The sequence below is a fragment of the Pangasianodon hypophthalmus genome, chromosome 1, assembly GCF_027358585.1.
Source record: "Pangasianodon hypophthalmus isolate fPanHyp1 chromosome 1, fPanHyp1.pri, whole genome shotgun sequence".
NCBI classification, from domain to species: Eukaryota; Metazoa; Chordata; class Actinopteri; order Siluriformes; family Pangasiidae; genus Pangasianodon; species Pangasianodon hypophthalmus.
In genome coordinates, this window is record NC_069710.1 from 29,528,292 (window position 1) to 29,547,707 (window position 19,416).

At 38.9% G+C, this 19,416-nt stretch overlaps 2 protein-coding genes across 7 annotated transcripts in view; one reads left to right on the top strand and one right to left on the bottom strand.

Moving 5' to 3' along the window:
* Positions 1–13,747, bottom strand: part of wdr37 (WD repeat domain 37) — a 36,368-nt gene extending 22,621 nt beyond the window's left edge. Inside the window, exons 1-6 of one of the 5 annotated variants that reach the window (XM_034303135.2) lie at positions 13,607–13,745; positions 9,003–9,119; positions 7,407–7,585; positions 3,508–3,604; positions 1,584–1,679; positions 1,416–1,480 (exon numbers count right to left, since the gene is read on the bottom strand). In XM_034303135.2, the coding sequence (XP_034159026.1) occupies positions 1,416–1,480; positions 1,584–1,679; positions 3,508–3,604; positions 7,407–7,544 (396 nt within the window). In that variant the 5' untranslated portion in view covers positions 7,545–7,585; positions 9,003–9,119; positions 13,607–13,745. Of the gene's footprint in view, positions 1–1,415; positions 1,481–1,583; positions 1,680–3,507; positions 3,605–4,494; positions 4,585–7,406; positions 7,586–9,002; positions 9,120–11,904; positions 12,437–13,606 lie in introns of those variants that run through there. The other 4 variants (XM_034303134.2, XM_034303139.2, XM_034303137.2 and 1 more) reach the window with 4 other exon arrangements.
* Positions 13,633–17,794, top strand: idi1 (isopentenyl-diphosphate delta isomerase 1). Of its 2 annotated transcripts, none has more exons than XM_026944857.3 (6): positions 13,633–13,763; positions 13,852–14,047; positions 14,460–14,638; positions 15,525–15,617; positions 15,769–15,899; positions 16,985–17,794. In XM_026944857.3, exons 2-6 carry the CDS (start codon positions 13,902–13,904, stop codon positions 17,300–17,302), a joined length of 867 nt encoding a protein of 288 aa, XP_026800658.3. In that variant the 5' UTR covers positions 13,633–13,763; positions 13,852–13,901; the 3' UTR covers positions 17,303–17,794. The 2 variants fall into 2 exon arrangements, with proteins under 2 accessions (XP_026800658.3, XP_026800659.3); XM_026944858.3 differs by having other exon boundaries at positions 13,645–13,763; positions 13,886–14,047.
* The last annotated feature ends 1,622 nt before the right edge of the window (positions 17,795–19,416 follow it).

Consider the following 19,416-nt stretch of genomic DNA (forward strand, 5'->3'; position numbering starts at 1 on the left):
AAAGATTTCACAGTTATCCAAAGATCATGGGTTTGAATCCCAACAATACCATCCCACCTGCATCTTACAAATAAGCCGTGTTCATACACATTAAAAACATACCCCTAGCACTCTGCAGTATTTTCTATTTTCTGTGTATTCATGAATGTTCCAAAGCCAAGGAACCCTAACACTGGCCAATTCAGCCTTCGAGCCCTAATGAAAAACATTCAGAATAAAGCAAAGCTGGTGCGAAAGATCTCACGTGCATGAAGGCACTTCACTTCTATAGCATGCACTATAGTTTTATACCTTTTTATCATTCCTACACAACATCATGCTTCCACGATATCCAGTGATGTTTACTCTGACTGCATTATGTTACCAGACATGCTGATCTTTATGCTCTTAAGAATAAGAACTTCACAATTTAAGAAAACAGGATTTCACGATATTAATCTAGTTAATCTGGTTAATCTCCAATATTAACTGACATGTCCTGGAAGCTCCGCCCCTTTCCCGCCAATCTCACGTGCTCTGGAATGCACTCGCCGGCTCCCCCGCTTTCCATCAAGTTAAACAGAGAATGTTTTGAGTTCATTAATGTGAAATAAATATCTATCACGCTCTATTCAACTTAGCTAGCATTAAACAAGTGTATATTTCTATTTACTATTTATAACTGAACAGGGAGTGTTGTGCTTACACAAAATGCGTCCTACTGGCTTAAAAATGAAAAAAAAAAAAAAACAGACACAAGATTTAATAGAGAGTGCGAGGATTAAGAGAGAGTATGCGCATTACAAATTTCATAAGCATGAAGCAGTGCATTTCACAAACACTGAGCTTTAAACTAACAGATCCTTGGAGTGAAGTTAAAAAAAGTAAATTGTAATTTTTTTTCTGACAAAAAAGTTGAACAGTTATTCTTGTTATTATTATATGTGTGAACACTGTCAAAAAAAAATTATAAAAGATGAAACAACATTAAAAAACAATATAAAATCATGAGCCTCCCCCCATCATAAGCCTTCACCCCCATCTTGATTGCCCCCTAAAAAAAACACCCCCGAGGATCTGCCCCTGAAGTTATTTACCACACGAATAAGATTACCCGCACAGGCCTGAACAGCTTAACGTAACTAATCACCAGTCAAATGCACACTACAACACACACACACACACACACACACACACACACACAAACACACTACAGCACACACACACAGACGCTACAGCACACAGACGGGAGCACAAGGATCTGATTCATAATCTGTGTCTAATCCAATTGTGTGTAAATAGGATTTATTTTTTCGCTAAGTGCTGATCTAATCTGCCTGATGACAGACAGGCAGCTGCTCCGGACAGGACTGAGTGAAAACACAGAGATTAGTAAGCATTTCAGTGTAACAGTAATGTCACAGATGCACTCGTACCTTGCTGGTGGAGGCTTTGTATGTGGTCTTCAGTTTCTGGGACAGCTGACTCGTACTGTGACTGGCTGTTTAAATCAGAAACAAAGAAAAAAAAAAAAAAAACGTTAAAAAATAACCTATTTTTCACATTTTGAATAAGCTCTGTAAAATGTAAGTGAAGTCTTGTACCTTTAGTCTTCAGTGCTCCTTTACCCAGGTCTCCTCCATCGACAGTCTGACCCTCACCAGCCAATCGCTCGTTCAGGGACTCGATCTCTCGCCTCACTGCACAGTTAGCATCGGTGTGTTAGTGTCACTGAGCCAGAGTCAGTGTGTTAGTGTCATGGTAACAAGTAGGGGTGGGTGAAAGGACAGAAATATTACATCACGATCCTTAAAGTATATTCAAGTATATGGTCAAAAGTATGTGCACCCCTGACCATCACACCCATATGTGGTTCTTCCCCAAACTGTTGCTACAAAGCACACAGGCACAAAATTGTGCAGAATGTCTTTGTATGTTATATGATTACAATTTCCTTCACTGGAACTAAGAGGCCCAAACCTGTTCCAGCATGACAATGCCCGTGTGCACAAATCAAGCTCCATGAAGACATGGTGTGTGAAGGTTGGAGTGGAAGAACTCGAGTGTCCTGCACAGAGTCCTGACCTCAACCCCACTGAACACCTTTGGGATGAACTGGAACACTGACTGAACCCCAGACCTCCTCACCAACATCAGCGCCTGATCTCACTAATGCTCTTGTAGCTGAATGATCACAAATCCCCACAGCCACGCTCCAACATCTAGTGGAAAGTCTTCCATTAGAGTGGAGCTTATTATAACAGCAAAAGGAAATAAAACTGGAATGGGATGTTCAACAGGCACATATGGGTGTGATGATCAGGTGTCCACAAACCTTTGGCCATATGGTGTACATTATGATACCATGCCATCAATACAATACTTACAATATAATGAGCTTTATCATGCTTGTGGTATGTTATTAACAGCTTAGAGCCTAACCCAGTCTGTTAACGTTACTGAAACTAGCAAGCTTAATTGCCGTGCAACATCACAAGTTTAAAAAAAAAAACAAAACTTTCCAATTAATTTCACTCAGAAGCACTCACAATTATATCATATTCTGGATTTATAGCATACCTATGTCAGATGTTTGTGTATAATATGTCCACTGCATGCCCATAATGGGAGATTAAGTCTATGGACAAACCTAAAGTGTCAGTTGAGAACTGATCATCACTGCTGATTGGATATTGATAACAATGACAATATCAGGAGGTCGCTGTTTCAATTTTGGCTGTAAAGGTCAGGTGTCCACAAACTTTTGGTCATATTGTGTACATCTGTGTAGTTAAAAGCTCAAGCATAAGAAGCTCTAATGGCTCAAATACATGAATATCATGGTACGTATTTGCTCTGCTGTTCTTAAGTCTTAAATCTGTGCTGTGGTCACAAGGGGAAATTGGTTCCTGGCTGCAAGAAGTCTGAGAACCTCTGATCTAGTGCACTGAATAGGGTCTTTAGCACCATTCTGTTACATAGGACACGACATCAACAGAGATTATCATTCCTGTATGAAGAAGAGCTGAAGAGCAGACATTTAAGAAATGTAAAATATTAAATGATGATAATTAACACCTTTGTGATTTTCCTAAAATTGCTTAAGAAAGCAATTCTGTGATTTATACAGAACTAAAGAGTAGTATAGCACTAGCGCTAATAACAACATACTTACTATATATGGCTTACTAATATTCATAACTTCATATTCATACTATTTTAAATTCATAAATTCATACTACAGTATTCGTTAATGCTTAAAACCCAAATCTATTTATGAGCATGTTTCACTTCCTAATTTACTAGGTATCTATTTATCTAATAAAGGCATCACTACAGGAATTCGTTCATGCCATGTACTATTTTTTCAGGACATCCTGCGCTACACAGATATGTCATTATCTAACATGGAAATACTAACAGACTAACTATTTTAGATATTCTTTAAAATTTCCTTGTAACGCGACAGGCCTATTAGTCACACCTTCACCAGTGCGTACTGCGACAGAACTCCAAACTTCTACTCACGTTCAATATTCTCAAGGTAGAGGTTCTCAAACTCTCGTTCAATCTGTCCGAACAGGTCAAGTAAGGTGCTCCTTAGCGCCATGGGCAGCTTGGAATCCTTCATGAGGAAACAGAACAAACACATGGGCTCATAAATACCGAATACTTCTTCATCACACACACACACACACTCACACACACACACAGACCTGTGAACAAGCAGTACAGAGTGAGATATCAGACAGAACAGAAAGTGGATTTCAAAATCAGACTCTTAAGTAAGAAATAAAACACTTGGGGGGGTGTGGTGTTATAGGAAAATAATCAACGACAGGATGATGTGATGACGTGGAGTTTCTGCTATTACAGCGAAGTTGATCACTTTCCAATAAAAGTACGTTCCGAAGAGTTTTATTGCTCTGACACCACATCGATTTGCCAAACAACTTCCTATTTATCAAAGAATGACATCTCATACTTTTTATCCATTTCTAGTTACATTTAGACACTTAGAAGCTATACACATTCGTTCCTTCACCGTCTCTTTTTCTTTCTCTTTAAGTTAAGATTAAAAAAAAAAATAAATCTCGGTACTTTCCCATGACGGAAAAATACTTACGGATTGTTATGACGCACTGACACTGGAGACTCCTTCCACAAAATCTCCTTACAGAAAACCTCATCACTTAATCACACTTTTTAGTTTTTAATCATTTTATTATTACGCTTAGATTATGTGGAGCGTGCAATGTGCTAAACATAAACCTGTGATTTGAACTACAGCTAGAACTACTACCAGAGTCGCTGTTATAGAAAATTAATATTACATTAACGCCTTCTGACCAATCAGAACCGAGAACTCAACAGTGCCATGGCATAAGATTATATTTATCTGCGATACGCTTATCTGTGATAAGTTACTCAACAGCAGTAATTCTGACTAAGAAGACTGAACATACACACCTCCATAGCCATCTCTTCTCCACCAAAAACCAATAACCAGCTTACCTCCATCCTCAAAAGAGAAAACAGTGTCCAGATAAACTGTCCACAAAGCAAAGAGCAAAAACAAGTGCACTTCCTCCTTCCCTCATCGTGAGGCGGATTGAATGAGGGCTGCACCCACGCTGCAAGTAGACAAACGCACTCGCTAGAATGGAGCCTGAGTGACGGAGCTAGGTCACCCACCCTCCACTCTGTCACTGCCATATGTACACACACACACACACACACACACACACACACACACACACACACAGAGGTGGAGGGGTGAAAAAAAGCCAATTAGCAAACCCCCCCCCAGCCTCTTATTGTCCCAAAGTCACACAATCCTATAAAGTAGAAGCCCTCATGGTCACTAGCCATAAAGCCAGTACTGAGAGATGCAGTATCATAATCCGCACCGAGAGTTTACAGAGGGGCCTGTCAATCAACAGCTGGTCAGCAGCGAGCACAAAGAGCCAGTCAATAGAATAATCAAGAGCAAACATGCAGCGTTTATTAAAGTTTGATGAGTTCCTAGAACGCTGAAGCTCTGATATGCAACACGCGAACAACATAAAACCGGTAAACAGTTAGACGGACTACAAAACTCAGCAGGAATGCTGGTATGCTCCGAATTCAAATGGGGAATGTTTCATAGCTACAAATTCAATCTTAACACACACAAATTAAAACAAGAAATGTGATTTTACATTTTATCTCCACTTAGAGGGATGATTGTGACTATATTAGACTATAGTTGAATAAAAGCAGCACTAGAAATCACTTTTTTCCCATTTAAAACAACTTTTTTGGTGCTACATGAAACTGATTTGTGCATTCATCTTGTGAAGTCACACAAGAGGCTCTACAGCTCTATGATGTCACTAAAGAGGATTTACGGCTCTAGGACAGCGCAAAATAGGCTCTAAGGCGCTGCAATTTCATAAAAAATGACTGTACTGCTATGTAAAAAAAACAAAAGAGGCTCTGTGATGTCACTAAAGAGGCTTTATGGCCCTGTGAAATCACAAAAAAAGGCTCTAAGGCTTTGCAATGTCACAAAAGAGGTTCTATGGCACTATGATGACAAAAATGAGGCTCTATGACTCTGTGATGTCATAAAACAGGCTGTGCTGCTCTGTGATGTCACAATAGAGACTTCACATCTCTGTGATGTCATAAAACAGGCTGTGCTGCTCTGTGACGTCACAGTAGAGACTTCGCATCTCTGTGATGTCATAAAACAGGCTGTACTGCTCTGTGACATCACAGTAGAGACTTCACATCTCTGTGATGTCATAAAACAGGCTGTTCTGCTCTGTGATGTCACAATAGAGACTTAACATCTCTGTGATGTCATAAAACAGGCTAGATGACTCTGGTGTATAGTTAGTGCTATAATAACTATGATTGTGCTGAAAATAAAATGTTGTTATGGTAACGTTATATTGTAACAGGTTTGGCTGTTGGTAAATAAACCACTGAAGACATGATAATGAACACCGGTACTCTAATAATAAAATCCTACTCGTGTCGATCCTGTGACAAAACACGAGCTAGTTTATTAGCAGTTAACGAGCAGGTTGCTATTAGGAAGGACATGAGGACGCTCCGTTATATTAATGGATCTTGGCTCTAAATTTAAAGATCTAGAGATTCACTTAATATCTTGGGCATATAAAAAGAACATATTAAAGAACTTACAATTCTACAGACTGTTTTTAAACTTCTTTTTAGACTCAGAAATCAGCAGGACTTCCTGAAATCCTTGAACATGTTGAATAGGTTTACAGTCTGACTCAACACGGTGTTAATGTGTCACTGAAGCAGCATGTTTGCATAAGGAAGGTCCTCTGATAACACTTTACGACAAGAAGGTATGCGTAGCTACAGTTCTCAATCAATCAAGGAACATCGCGTAGACAAACAGCAGCTCTGGGATTAATGGAGCGCTTATATTAATGGAGCTTGTAAATATCGGTCTACGTGTACAGGCGTGTGTTTAGTGGTTTATCTACATCTCCGTTTAGCTTCAATGGCTTTTTTTTAAAAAAAAACAAAAAAAAAAAAACAAACATGAGGCACAAAGAAGCTCGCTGTCCTTCCTACAGCTATCTAACTATCCTTTAACAGCAACTGGATCCCGCCTCGCTTCTGATAAAAGCATTTTCTGGAAATTGAAGAAGCTGATTCATGGGAAAGCCTGCTGAGGATTTCAAATATTTTCCACCTTCATGCTCTGCAAAGGTGAAGGTACGGGCATGCGTCCGAAACACAAAACGACCAGATAATAAGCAGACGATAATGATTATAATAATAATAATAATAATAATAATAATATGTTTAAACATGCACTTTAAACCAAACATATAAACATATCATAGTTATTTGGAGAAACTGTGTGCCTGTATGTTCTAAATATCATATTTTTATTTAAAAGTTATTCAGGAAAGTGGCTACAGAGATTAAACTTCTTAGGTCTGATTCTGAGCCACACACACACACACACACACACACACACACATCTGCGCACAGACACACACACATCTGCACTCACACACACACTCACACACTCTCTCACACTCTCTCCCACTCTCTCCCACTCTCTCCCACACACACACACACACACACACACCTGCACATCTGCACGCACACACACACATCTGCACGCACACACACACACATCTGCGCGCGCACACACACACACACACACACCTGCGCGCGCACACACACACACACACACACACCTGCGCGCGCACACACACACACACACATCTGCACACAGACACACAGACACACAGACGTCAGGGCTGTAATTTAAATATGTGCAAATGAATGGGAGAGAAAGCACGAGAGAGAGAGAGAGAGATAAAGGAAGTGAGGGAAACTGGAGGAATTAAGTGAAATTGCGGAAAGGAAGAGGAAAGCGTACGGACCTGAGCCTCCAGCATGTCTCTGTGGATGGAAGGCCGCTCCTGCTCGGTGCTGTTGGTCCTCCGGATGGAGAGGCTGTGAGACTTGCGCTTCTGTTTGGCTTGACGGGCGACTGCGCTGTTTCCGCTCTCTACAGGCATCACTCCTCAGTGACGTCCTCCTGCGCGCTTCCTACCTGCAACTGTGCGATCACCCCACACACACACACACACACACACACACACACACACACACGTTTACCCTGGCACACTCCATCAGCAGCACAGGCTTTTATCTCTGGGAAAAGAACGCTGGTGCTCCATTTAAGAACGATAATGGGTTTACAAAACAGCAATGCGACTAATGGGAAGCGTTACAATGCGGCAGAAACGACTGGATTCCTTCACTCCTTCGTTATCATCTGCTTCGCTTAAGGGAAAAAAAAAAAAAAACCTTCATCGTGTACACCAGCCAATCCAAACACACACAATTCACTATGGATGTTTTTTTTTTTTTTTAAACTTAAAATGTTTATACAAAGGTCAAAGACAAAAAAAAAAAGATTGGCATGGAGTATAACAAATATTTAATATTTAAATAAATACGCTTAATACGAGGCGTTTGTAAATCTAGGAGTCACGATCCCACTTGAGAAAGACTCACAATCTCCTCTTTTGTTCCATTCATTTATTTAAAAAAAAAATATATATTATCAGAAATATTAAAGGCAGATTCTGTGTGCTAATACAGAACACTGCAAAACACTTCCTACTAGACCGGTAAATCCGTGGAAGGAATATTCTTTTGTTTTTTTTAGTACTTATGTTACTAAAAATTTTACTGATATAATAAAATGTTCACTTTACGGTTGTCTTGTATTATAAACCTGGAATTAAAAAAAAAAAAAAAAAAAAGTAAAGTGATCAAGGCTTGGGCTCGCAGAAAATTCATAATGTCCAAATTTGGTTGTTTGAACAAAAAGTTTTGGATCCCCTGGATTAAAATAATTTCTGAGTAAATAAAATCTGACAGAAAACAAAAAAATTCAGTAAAATGTAGAGATTTTGTTTTAATAAAACCCCTGAATTATCTGTTTTCCTGGATGCTGTTTAAAGGTGCAGTTGTCGATCTTTTTATTCTTTACTTGTACAAATAACCTGGAAGAAATGTAGAAAATCATTTAAATAAATAAATAAATAAATAAATAAAATCATGGCAAAAGTGTATGAAGTTGCTGAGAAAACCCATTTAGAAAACAGACTTCTGATGTGGAATGCTTGTGTGTGATTCAAGGAGTTTAAATGGACTCAAGGAATTAAAATATATAAATAAATAAATAAAAATAAAAATAATTATTATAATAATTCAAATGTCGAACCCATCTAGCCATTACAGATCTAATCTTGAACTATAATGCACCTTTAATAACATTAATTTTTTTTATATTACTTTTAAATGAAAACTAATGCAATCGTATAAGACAGACGTATTTGATCTTTCCCCCATGAGCCCTACTTCCCAGGGTACAACAGAAAGTCAGTGTGTTATACTGTATGTACGCAAGCTCTTGTGAAGGTAATGAATGGAGCACACAGACATGCAAAAGAGAAACAAAATACCGGGACAGTGAAGCGCAGTGCATGAGAAACAAAGCAGACACATCCTCTGGGGGTGGGAGGGAGTTCAGCTGCTTTAGAGGCACGCGTGGATCTCGACACGGCGAACGCTCTCCAACACTGAACACAAAACAACATGGGCTACACATCTAAAAGGATGAACACATGAGAAGGTAAAATGCGACAGAGACGAGTGGTTAGGCTGCAGTAACAGAAACACAAGCTCCAGGAGGGAGGGGCATGGCTGAGGGGAGGAGCGTGGGGTTATATGGCATTAGTGTGATGTACGTCTCATTACATGCATCTGATCAGCACGTGACAACGTCTTTGTGTTTCTCTTTTCTGAGAGATTTTGCTTACTGCGGCTACTGAAAGCAGGCGATCGTGTAGTAACAGCGTCTGAACAGTTTTACTTTTCTGCGTATTCATATTTCACTGTAGTTTTCCGCATTACGCAAATTCTATATTCTTTTCCACTATACACTCACCAGCCATTTTATTAGGAACACCTGGTCATTCAGACGGCCAATCACATGGCAGTAGATTGTTGGAATGCATAAAATAATTCAGCTACAGGTCAAACATCAGAATGAGGAAAAAATGCGATCTCATGGTTGTTGGTGTCAGACGGGTTGGTTTGAGGATTTCAGAAAATCTCCTGGGATTTTCAAACTCATCAGTCACTACAGTAGACTTTACACAGAATGGTGTGAAAAACAAAAAACAATCCAGCAGTTCAGTGGAGGAAAAATGCCACCTCGTCGATGAGAGAGGATCAGAGGAGAATGGCCAGACAGGTTCGAGCTGACCGGAAGGTTATGGTCACTCAAGTAACCACTCTTTACAACCGTGATGAGAAGAAAAGCATCTCAAAACCTACAACACTGAAGCGGATGAGCTACAAAAGCAGAAGACCAAATCATGTCTCATCCTGTCAGTCAAGAGCAGGAATCTGAGGCGACAGTGTGCACAGGGATCAACGAACCGGGATTAAAAATTGGAAAAATGTCGCCTTGTCTGATTTCTTCAGGCGTTCGGGTCAACAGCATGAATCCATGGGATCAACCTGCATTGTGTCAACAGTTCAGGCTGGTGATTGTGGTGTAATGGTGAGAAGAAAATTTTTTTTTTTTTGCCACGCATTGGGCCTATTAATGCCAATCGAACATTGTTTAAACACCACAGCTTATCTGAGGATTGCTGCTGATCACGTGCATCTCTTCATGGCCACAATTTACCCATCTTCAAGCAGGATAATGCGTCGAGTCACAACGCGCAACTTGTCACAAACTGAGTCTGCTCTGAAAGTAAATGACGTCCTACCCAGGATTAGTATGGTGTTCCTAATAAAGTGGCCAGTGAGACTGACATCCTTCCATTCAAGTTTTGTGATCCCCAAATTACAGACACTTTAACCAATCCTGAAAGGACTAGGGTCGTTTTTTTTTTTTTTTTTTTTAATATAGTGATGGAATCTGTATTACAGTATTTATTGTGTCTTCAGTTCAGAACGGTGAATTATTTTGACGACCCCTGATCTATCCAGCGCACTGCTACGGGAGTTTTCCGTTTGGAAGACGTAGTGGAGAATGTTCAGCATGCGAGAGAGAGAGAGAGAGAGAGAGAGAGAGAGAAAGAGAGAGAGAGAGAGAGAGAGAGAGAGGAAGGAATCGCAGCTATAATGTAAATGAGAACTTGGCTCTTGGATGTTCCACAAACATTAAATCTAACTATAAACCATTAAATCCTGCGACGTGTCGTTCATTAATACATTAAACAGTGTAAGTGTTGGTAAATGGCTGTGGTATAATGGAAATAACTCGCTCCAGACCCTGCTGTTATATTAAAATAATCCACTTTGGGAGTATTGTGTTATTCCTTACAAAACAGTAATTCCAGCTCTAATTCAAATCACAGGTTTATATCAATGCGCTCTTTTTTAATACGCCATCGTTTCCATAGCAACAACTTACACACAGACTTGTAAGCCTAATAATAACCAAATTAAAAATGTGGTGATGTTTTACTTAAAAAAAAAAAAAAGTGAAGTTTTTCTGTCAGCGCTTTGTAACAGTCAGTAAGATTTTCCGCTAAAGTCTTCAGGACAGAGGGAGGAAGTTACACCTTTTCCAGTTTCTTAGTAACAAGCTGTGATTTTTAACTTATTAATAGAGAGAGAGAGAGAGAGAGAGAGAGAGAGAGAGAGAGAGGCTGGTGAAAGAACAGCTTTATAGAACAGCAGTATAGTTTACAGCTGCTGTAACATAAGTGATAACAGGAACTAACTTCCTTTTGTGGAAATTGCACAACATTAAACGTAACTAGAAACAGGTAAAAAAAATGCACCATGTATTTTCATTATTAATTTTAAAACATAATTCCTAATCATTCGCAAATTAGACGCTTGAGAATGTGCAGTTAGGAGTGTTGTCGTTGATTAGTTTCCATAACAGCACGCCCCGGAGTGTGTTATTCCTCAATGCTCAAATCACTGGCTAGGTATAAAAAAAAAAATAAAAATCTCCTACCTGCGAATAAAACCACAACTATTTTTGTTGTTTTGTACTTTAATCTATGATGAGGCAAGGGTAATGTCAGTTTAGATTCTTGTGCGCTAAAAATAAACAATATTTAAGGTCTAGTAATGGCGTTGTTGAGCTTTGCCGTTATGTAAACACAGCTAGCTTAGCAGCTTTGTGAGCTCAGGACATGAGGGTTAACTCGGAGAATTTCCTGTCACAAACACACCACACTGCGGGAAAGGAAACGCACAGCGTTAGTGAGCAGCATCTCTCAGAAAAGCAGCAGCACTGACGGATTTATTTACGAGTAAGACAGTGAGGTGTCTGTAAGCTAACAGTTAGCCCTGCTGCTAGCTCTGCACACCCACAGCGCTCATACTCACGTGTTTAAACCGGTCAGTGTGAAAGCTCAGACACGTGACAGCGCGTCAGTAACGCAACCAGCATCTTCCAGAAGACAGCAGTACTGACGCTGTGATTCCTCACAACAAAAGGTCCAGCAGGAGAGCTTTCACACTGCCCAGGAAAAACTAGCTCTCCGACTGTCACTGCCGCGTCCCCGGCCCGAGCGCCACTGCGCATGCGCAAGAGCTCAGCGCCACAGGACAGCACTGCGCATGCGCAAGAGCTCAGCGCCACAGGACAGCACTGCGCATGCGCAGGACAGCGGCTCGGTCAGAGTACACTACACAGGAGGGCTTTCATAAGAGCTTCTACACACTGTGCAGTGAGCTGTGTGTGTGTACAGAGTTATTTAATACGAGATTCAAACAGAGACAGTGTGGAAGTAGTGGCAAGAAAACATAAAGATAAGAGTCCCATACTTGCAGAATACACTGCGGCTTAATATTAATAATAATACTAATAAACTGCAGACTAAATAATAATAATAATAATAATAAAAATAATAATAATAATAGACTGCAGAATGAAGAATAAGAACAACAAAACTACTATTCCTACAACTACTACTTCTAATAATAACAATAAAACAAAACCTACTACTAAGAAAATAATAATAATAATAATAATAATAATAATATAGATCTTCTAGCTAAAGTAAAATCTCTTCTTTATCTGTTTGCTGACTTCATTTTATGCCAATTTTTATGCTAGAGATATTAACATGACAGTAAATAAGTTACTTTGCAAATGACAGTGATGATGATGATGATCTGCTGTAAATCTGCTGAATATTGCTGTTGCTTCTTGCTCTTCCTATTATTATTTATTTTTAATTATTATTATTAGTAGTAGTAACCAGATTCTGCAGCACACAAGTCACCCCTTCCATATACTTCCATTTCCACAAAGAGAACGAGAGTGTATCATAATAAATGTATCATAATGTGATATTTGTATAATAATGTTATATTTATGCTTGTATTGTTTGATATTTATTTAATTATATATTTCATTTTAACACTTAGGCTCTTGAATCTTGTATTTAGTAGCAGCAATAATAACAATTGTATTATTATTATTATTATTATTATTATCAGTAGCAGTAGTAGACTACACCAGCACTTCTAGCTAGAATCCAGTATTTGTTTTGCTCTGTTTGCTGATTTGAGGGTCCATCTGTGATGAGTTTATCCTCAATTCCTTCTTCTTTTGGGCTCAGTATTAAAACTTGCGTTCCTTTTTATGAAACAGATATTAATATGATAAATAATAAGTAACTTATATGACAAATAAGCTTTAAAGTGATTATGTTTGTTGCTCCTTGGTGACTTTCCATTTCTATATTTCTGTGTGTACGCAATTTAAAGTCCTTCTTATGGAATAAATGAATACAATACTATATAAAAATTATTAATAAGACATAAATATTAATGATGATGGTGTTAATTTGTTGCTTATTATTATTATTATTATTATTATTATTATTATTATGAGATCTTATTATGAAAACAAGTAACCTGCATGACAAATAAAATGTAAATATTATTGATGATTATTACCGTCGCTGATGATGATGATTATTATTATTATACTTAAACTTACTTCATAACTAATTTATTTTATACTTAACTATTACTATACTAAACATGAAGTTTTTGTTATAAAAAGGCGTTGACGTACCCCACGTGATCACTTTCCACCAATCCCGTGACAGTATCCGGACAACGTCACACAGTCACCACTCAGAGTCCTCCATTTTGTTTTGGAGCTGTGAGAACAGCGGTGCTAAATTGGTAGCATTGAGAAGATTTTTAACGCCACAGGACGCGGTCAAACGGTAAGACCTTTGTATTTATGTGTATACATGTTGATGTGTGGGTTTTTTCACGGTTCCGGTGGGGTAACCATGGTAATCCGCGGCGCAGATGGTCCGATGGCCTGTCTGTTTTGATTGGTCAGTGTGTTCCGTCTCGCCATGGCGCGCGCGCTGGGGGCGGTGCTAAAGACGGTGGCTGGCGAGGGACAAACCCTGTTTAAACCCGTTCGAGTCTCAGGAGTGAGGCCTTTCCAGCAGCAAGCTCTCCAGCTCTCTCCTGTTCTGCTCTCCACATTTCTTTCCAGGTAAAGCTTATTATTTTTATTTTATTTTTATCATTATTATATTAATGCCATAGCGTTTCTATAGTAACAACTCCTTCACAAAATCTAGAGCTAATAATAATAACAAAGAAAAACATATGATCATTGATTTGGTGAAGTTTTCTGTAAGGAGATGTTTATTCAACATTTATGGAAGGAGTCTCCAGTGTCAGCGCTTTATTTTGTTCAGGATTTAACCAGGCAGTTCAGCATAAATACTCTCTTACATGATTATTAGGCGTTGAGCTGTAACACTGTAATAATATGTATAATATTATATATATAAATATAAATCGTAGTATACAGCGTGTTAGTGTGGCTCTCCTGTGTAGTTGTGTGTATTATATTTGCTAAATGTATTTAAGTGTGTTTTGGCTGCTTTTTGTCTTCACAGGTGTAGTGCTGCGTTCTGTAATCAGGCCGGTGTAAGGATGCCAGAAATAAACACAGATAATCTGGATGAGAAGCAGGTCCGCCTGCTGGCCGAGATGTGCATCGTGATTGACGAGAACGACCAGAAGACCGGAGCGGACACTAAGAAGAACTGCCATCTCAACTCCAACATCAGCAAAGGCAGATATCTGAGAGTTTCTAACAAAAAAAAAAAAAAAAAAGTCCATTATAGATCCTTAATGTATGAGGTTTGATGACTGAGAAGGTGTACTGATTTTTACACACACACACACACACACACACACACACACATACATAAATTAGTAATTATAGTGAATCTGTGTAACTGCTCATTGTACAGAACATTATTTATGTGTATGAAGATCACATGATATGATTCCAAAGTCTTCTCTGTTATCTCTCTTGTAAAGGTGCTCAGAAGAAAAATACATATTTTTATATGTTTGCAAATTCTTATTTCTTTTAACAGTCAACATCAAAATTGTTTCAAAAATTAAAAGGGTTTTTAAAACAGCAAAAACTATTTTTTTGGTATAATAGGCTTCAGAAATGAGTTGTTTTATTTTTGTTCGTTTTTTTTATAATCTGTTTACTTCAGAATTGTAATACAGACTGTTTTTTTTTCCTCAAAATATTGCATTTCAGACCCCTTAATATGAATTTTATGAAATATGAAAAGTGAGCGAGATGTAAAATTTATACGTAGTAATCGTTTCCTGTAGAATTTAAGTGTTGAGCCATCAAATGGTTCAAATATTAAAAAAAACCTTAACATAAAAGTAAAACAAAACTTAAAAACAAAAAGTTACAATTACAAAATGTGCAGTAATCTCTAACATTTATTTTTAATAATAATTGTTCAGTTTTAATTATTTATTTTTATTTTAAATGCAAACAAATGCAGGCTTTGATGCATACACATATACACAGATAAGCTCATGTTTGCTAATCATATGCAAATAATATAGTAATTAGCAGATTATAGTATATAAATGGCAGATACGAGTGTGTTTATTAATATTTTTCCTGTTGTTTACCTCGTCAGGATTACTCCACCGAGCTTTCAGTGTTTTCCTGTTTAACAGTGAAGAAAAGCTGCTCTTGCAGCAGAGATCTGATGCCAAGATCACTTTCCCAGGTTTGTCTCTCTTTTTTTTTTTTTTTTAAAGCACACATAACTTCTTCTACATCCATTAAAGCACACTGCTGATGTGCTGATCGTTACTGTACGATCTGTAGGAACGAAGCTAATCTTCATTACATGTGCCTCTTATTGTGCTCTTCGTCAGGGTGTTTCACGAACACGTGCTGCAGTCACCCTCTGTACACACCGCCCGAGCTGGAGGAGCAGGACGGCATCGGGGTGAGACGAGCCGCACAGAGGAGACTGGAGGCTGAACTCGGCATCCCCACACACCAGGTACAGAGTCTGTGACGAGTATTCCTTAAAATACTTGCTTGATTTCCACCGCGTCCCTGGAGGACTAGTGGTTAGGCCACAGCGCTCTCACCGGGTTCAATTCCCGGCCAGGGTACCAACTCCAGCCACTCCAGCCACAGTGCACTCTCAGTGCCAGTCCCAAGCCCAGGTAAAGATGGGGAGGGTTGCGTCAGGATGGGCATCGGGCGTAAAAACTGTGCCAAATCAAATACGCGGACCAGTGATCCACTGTGGCGACCCCTAACGGGAGCGGCCGAGAGAACAACAGCTTGCATACCTTTTCCACATTGTGGAGTGTTAAAGCCTGGAACTGAAATGGACTAAACATGAGAGTTTGTACTATTTGATTTACACAATATGTCTGACATTTAAAGGTGCAAAATATATATTTTTTGTGTCACAAAGGTTAATTAAACAAAATAGCAAACAGTATTCATTCTCCAGGGTCAACACTTGGTATAAGAGAGAGCTATAGCTTGATATTTTTGCCCATTCTTCTTGAAAAAGTTGCTCGACATTTGGAGAGCGTTGTTGGTGAACAGCAGTTTTTTGTTTGTTTTTTTTTTGTCGCTGATTCCAGAAGAAATTGGGGTCTGGGCTTTGACTGAGTTGTTTAACTTCTAAGATTGCCCTGAATTTGGTGCTATTCCTCTTTCCCTCATCCATGACCAGTTTCCCAGTCCCTGCTGATGAAAAGCATCTCCATGTCACGATGCTACCACCAACATGCTTCACTGTAGGGATGGTGTTCGGTGATGAGTTGGGCTGGGTTTCCAGCAAATGTAGCCAACACAACACAAAGTTCAACTTCGGTCTCATCAAAACAGAGGACCTTTTTCCACTTTTTTTTTTTTTTTTTGAGTCTTAAAATTGCCTTTTGGCAAACTTTAGACAGGATTTCATATGGCTGCCATCATTTCACATTTCATGAAAATTTATGCAATCACAACATTTTATATATATTTTTTTCTGTAACACTACAAAATGTGGAAATGTAGTTCAGGGGTGAATATTTATGCAAGCCTATGCAACAGTAAGTGATTAATCTGACGCTCTGCTGCTAGGTGCCTCCAGAGGAGATGACGTACCTGACCCGCATCCACTACAAGGCCGAGTCGGACGGGGTGTGGGGCGAGCACGAGATCGACTACATCCTGTTCCTGCAGAGGGACGTGGAGCTGCAGCCCGACCCCAACGAGGTGAAAAGCCACCGCTACGTCTCTAAAGAGGAGCTGAAGGAGCTGCTGGAGCAGGCGGACAGAGGCGAATTGCAGATCACGCCGTGGTTCAGCCTCATCGCCAACACCTTCCTGTTCACATGGTGGGACAACCTGCAAAACCTCAAACAGTTCACAGATCACGAGCGCATCCACCGCATGTGATCCCCACTGCTGCTTCAGAATCGGGGGTCCACTCCATCAGCCACACAGACCTGCTTTAAGACACAGAGTAGCTTTTATTACTGCAAAGAAAACTGTGATATTAGTTTCATTCATGGACTGGCGTTCCCTTCAGCATGCCTAGTTTACTTCCTAATATTCAACAGTTATATGATTTGAATGAATTATTTTATTCTTGGCTTGGATTGAAGGCTTGACACACGCTGCCTGATTTCCTAGTTATTACTTAATTAATATGGAAAAAGAATGGCGATGTTTTTCTCTATATATTTCTCAAGCAGAAGGATTTTGGAGTATTTATTTTAAGGCATTTTAGGTCTGGTCTTTTTAAACAGTCAAATGGACATACTGCTTCTCACCAGCAGCAGAGACGCTTCGTTTAAGGGTAATATATGTAGTAGACATTGAAATTGAGGTTCACTTTGAATTGTACTTCAGTGTACATTAATGTAAAATAAATTGTAGATAAAGAAATGTATTGAATTACTTTTTCTTGGTCTGGTATCATTGTTATCAACCATCAAGTCCGGTTTATATTGTATCAAGTCCAGGGTTTCTGAGGCGTATGTGCTTTGTCCTCAACCCTGACCAGATTCCAAGTCCCTGCAAATGAAGAGCATGATGAACAACATGATGCCGCCACCACCACGCTTCACTGTAATGATGATGTTCTCAGGGTTTTCTGTCAAATGTAGTGCTTTGTGCCAAGGCCAAAATGTTCTACTTTGGTCTCATGGGTCTAGAGCACATTTTTCCACATTTTTACTGAGAATCCAACATGCCTGTTTGTATTCAGGTCCAGGGTTTTGGAGTCACATGAGGTTTGGGAGATTTAATGTTCTTTTGTGAGGCTGGAGAAATGTATAGTCTTTAAAAAAATTCCTTTCAGGATCAGGTAAAGTGTGGAAATTTAGAAAATGTCTTTTGCGAAAGGTTCAAAATGTGTTTTCTTTAGACGTTGCCTTATTTTCTGCACAACTTATTTTCTGCCTTATTTTATAAAACTGCCAACCTAATACATATCATGTTTCATATTTATGCATTTTTTTTGCATGGTACAGATAATGACCTTTAGAAATCAGCAAGAAGGAAACATCTGGAAAGTAAAGCAATCAGGAAAACATCTTAAAAAAAGTTCTGGAGATTTTTCCCTTTTAGGAAAAGACAAGAACCCTGCTGTTTTAATGGAAATGGCAGGGTTTTATACATTATATACGTTTTCATTCGGAACTCAGGCGAAGTGGTGAGGAGCTCGGCCTATTTGAGAAGCTTAAGGAAAGTCTCCTGGGTGACTTTCCCCTCATGAAGCTGGTTAAGAAGATGCAGATTGTGTGCAAATCAGGAAAATTGTGACAAAAAATATAAAATATTGTAAAATATACAATAGTTTTCATTTGTTCTGCACTTCTCTTTTCTTCTTAATGCGATATGTGTTATTTCATAGTGTTCATGTCTTCATTATCATTTTGAAATAGTAGGATATAATAAAAGTGAAGACTGGTGTGTCCACTAGATGGCAGCACATGCTGTGAAATGAACCCCAGGTGGCTCTGACAGCTGCAGGCACTCAGGGATGTTGCACAGATGCATGATTCAGTTGGATTTTCTTCCTCTGAAATGAAATTTATGTGACATTAGTAGTACAGAGTGACCATTTCTAGTGTTTCCTGTCCCTTATTTGAGCTGTTTCAGTGCTGACTCTACGGAATAAATCATATTAAACATTCACATTACTCAAGAGCTTTCTGAGTAAATTAGAGATTGATGCACTGCGCAGTGATTATTAATAGACGTGTCATTCGCGAACGAGTCGACTCGTTGAATCGAATCTTTTAGGAGAGCCGACTCACATGTATGAGTCGAGGATTTTTTGTTTGTTTGTTTATGTTGTTTTTGTTTGGTTGGTTGTTTTTGTTTTGTTTTGATGTTTTTGTTTAATCAACTCGCAATGCTGTCACTGAATAAAGAGTGACAGCAAAGAGTTGCTATTGATAGAGTTGGATCTTTGAACCGACTCTTTTAGGTGAATCTGAGGAGCCGACTCACATGCTATAAGAGCAATTGATTATTTTTATTTATTTGGTTTAAATGTAGGT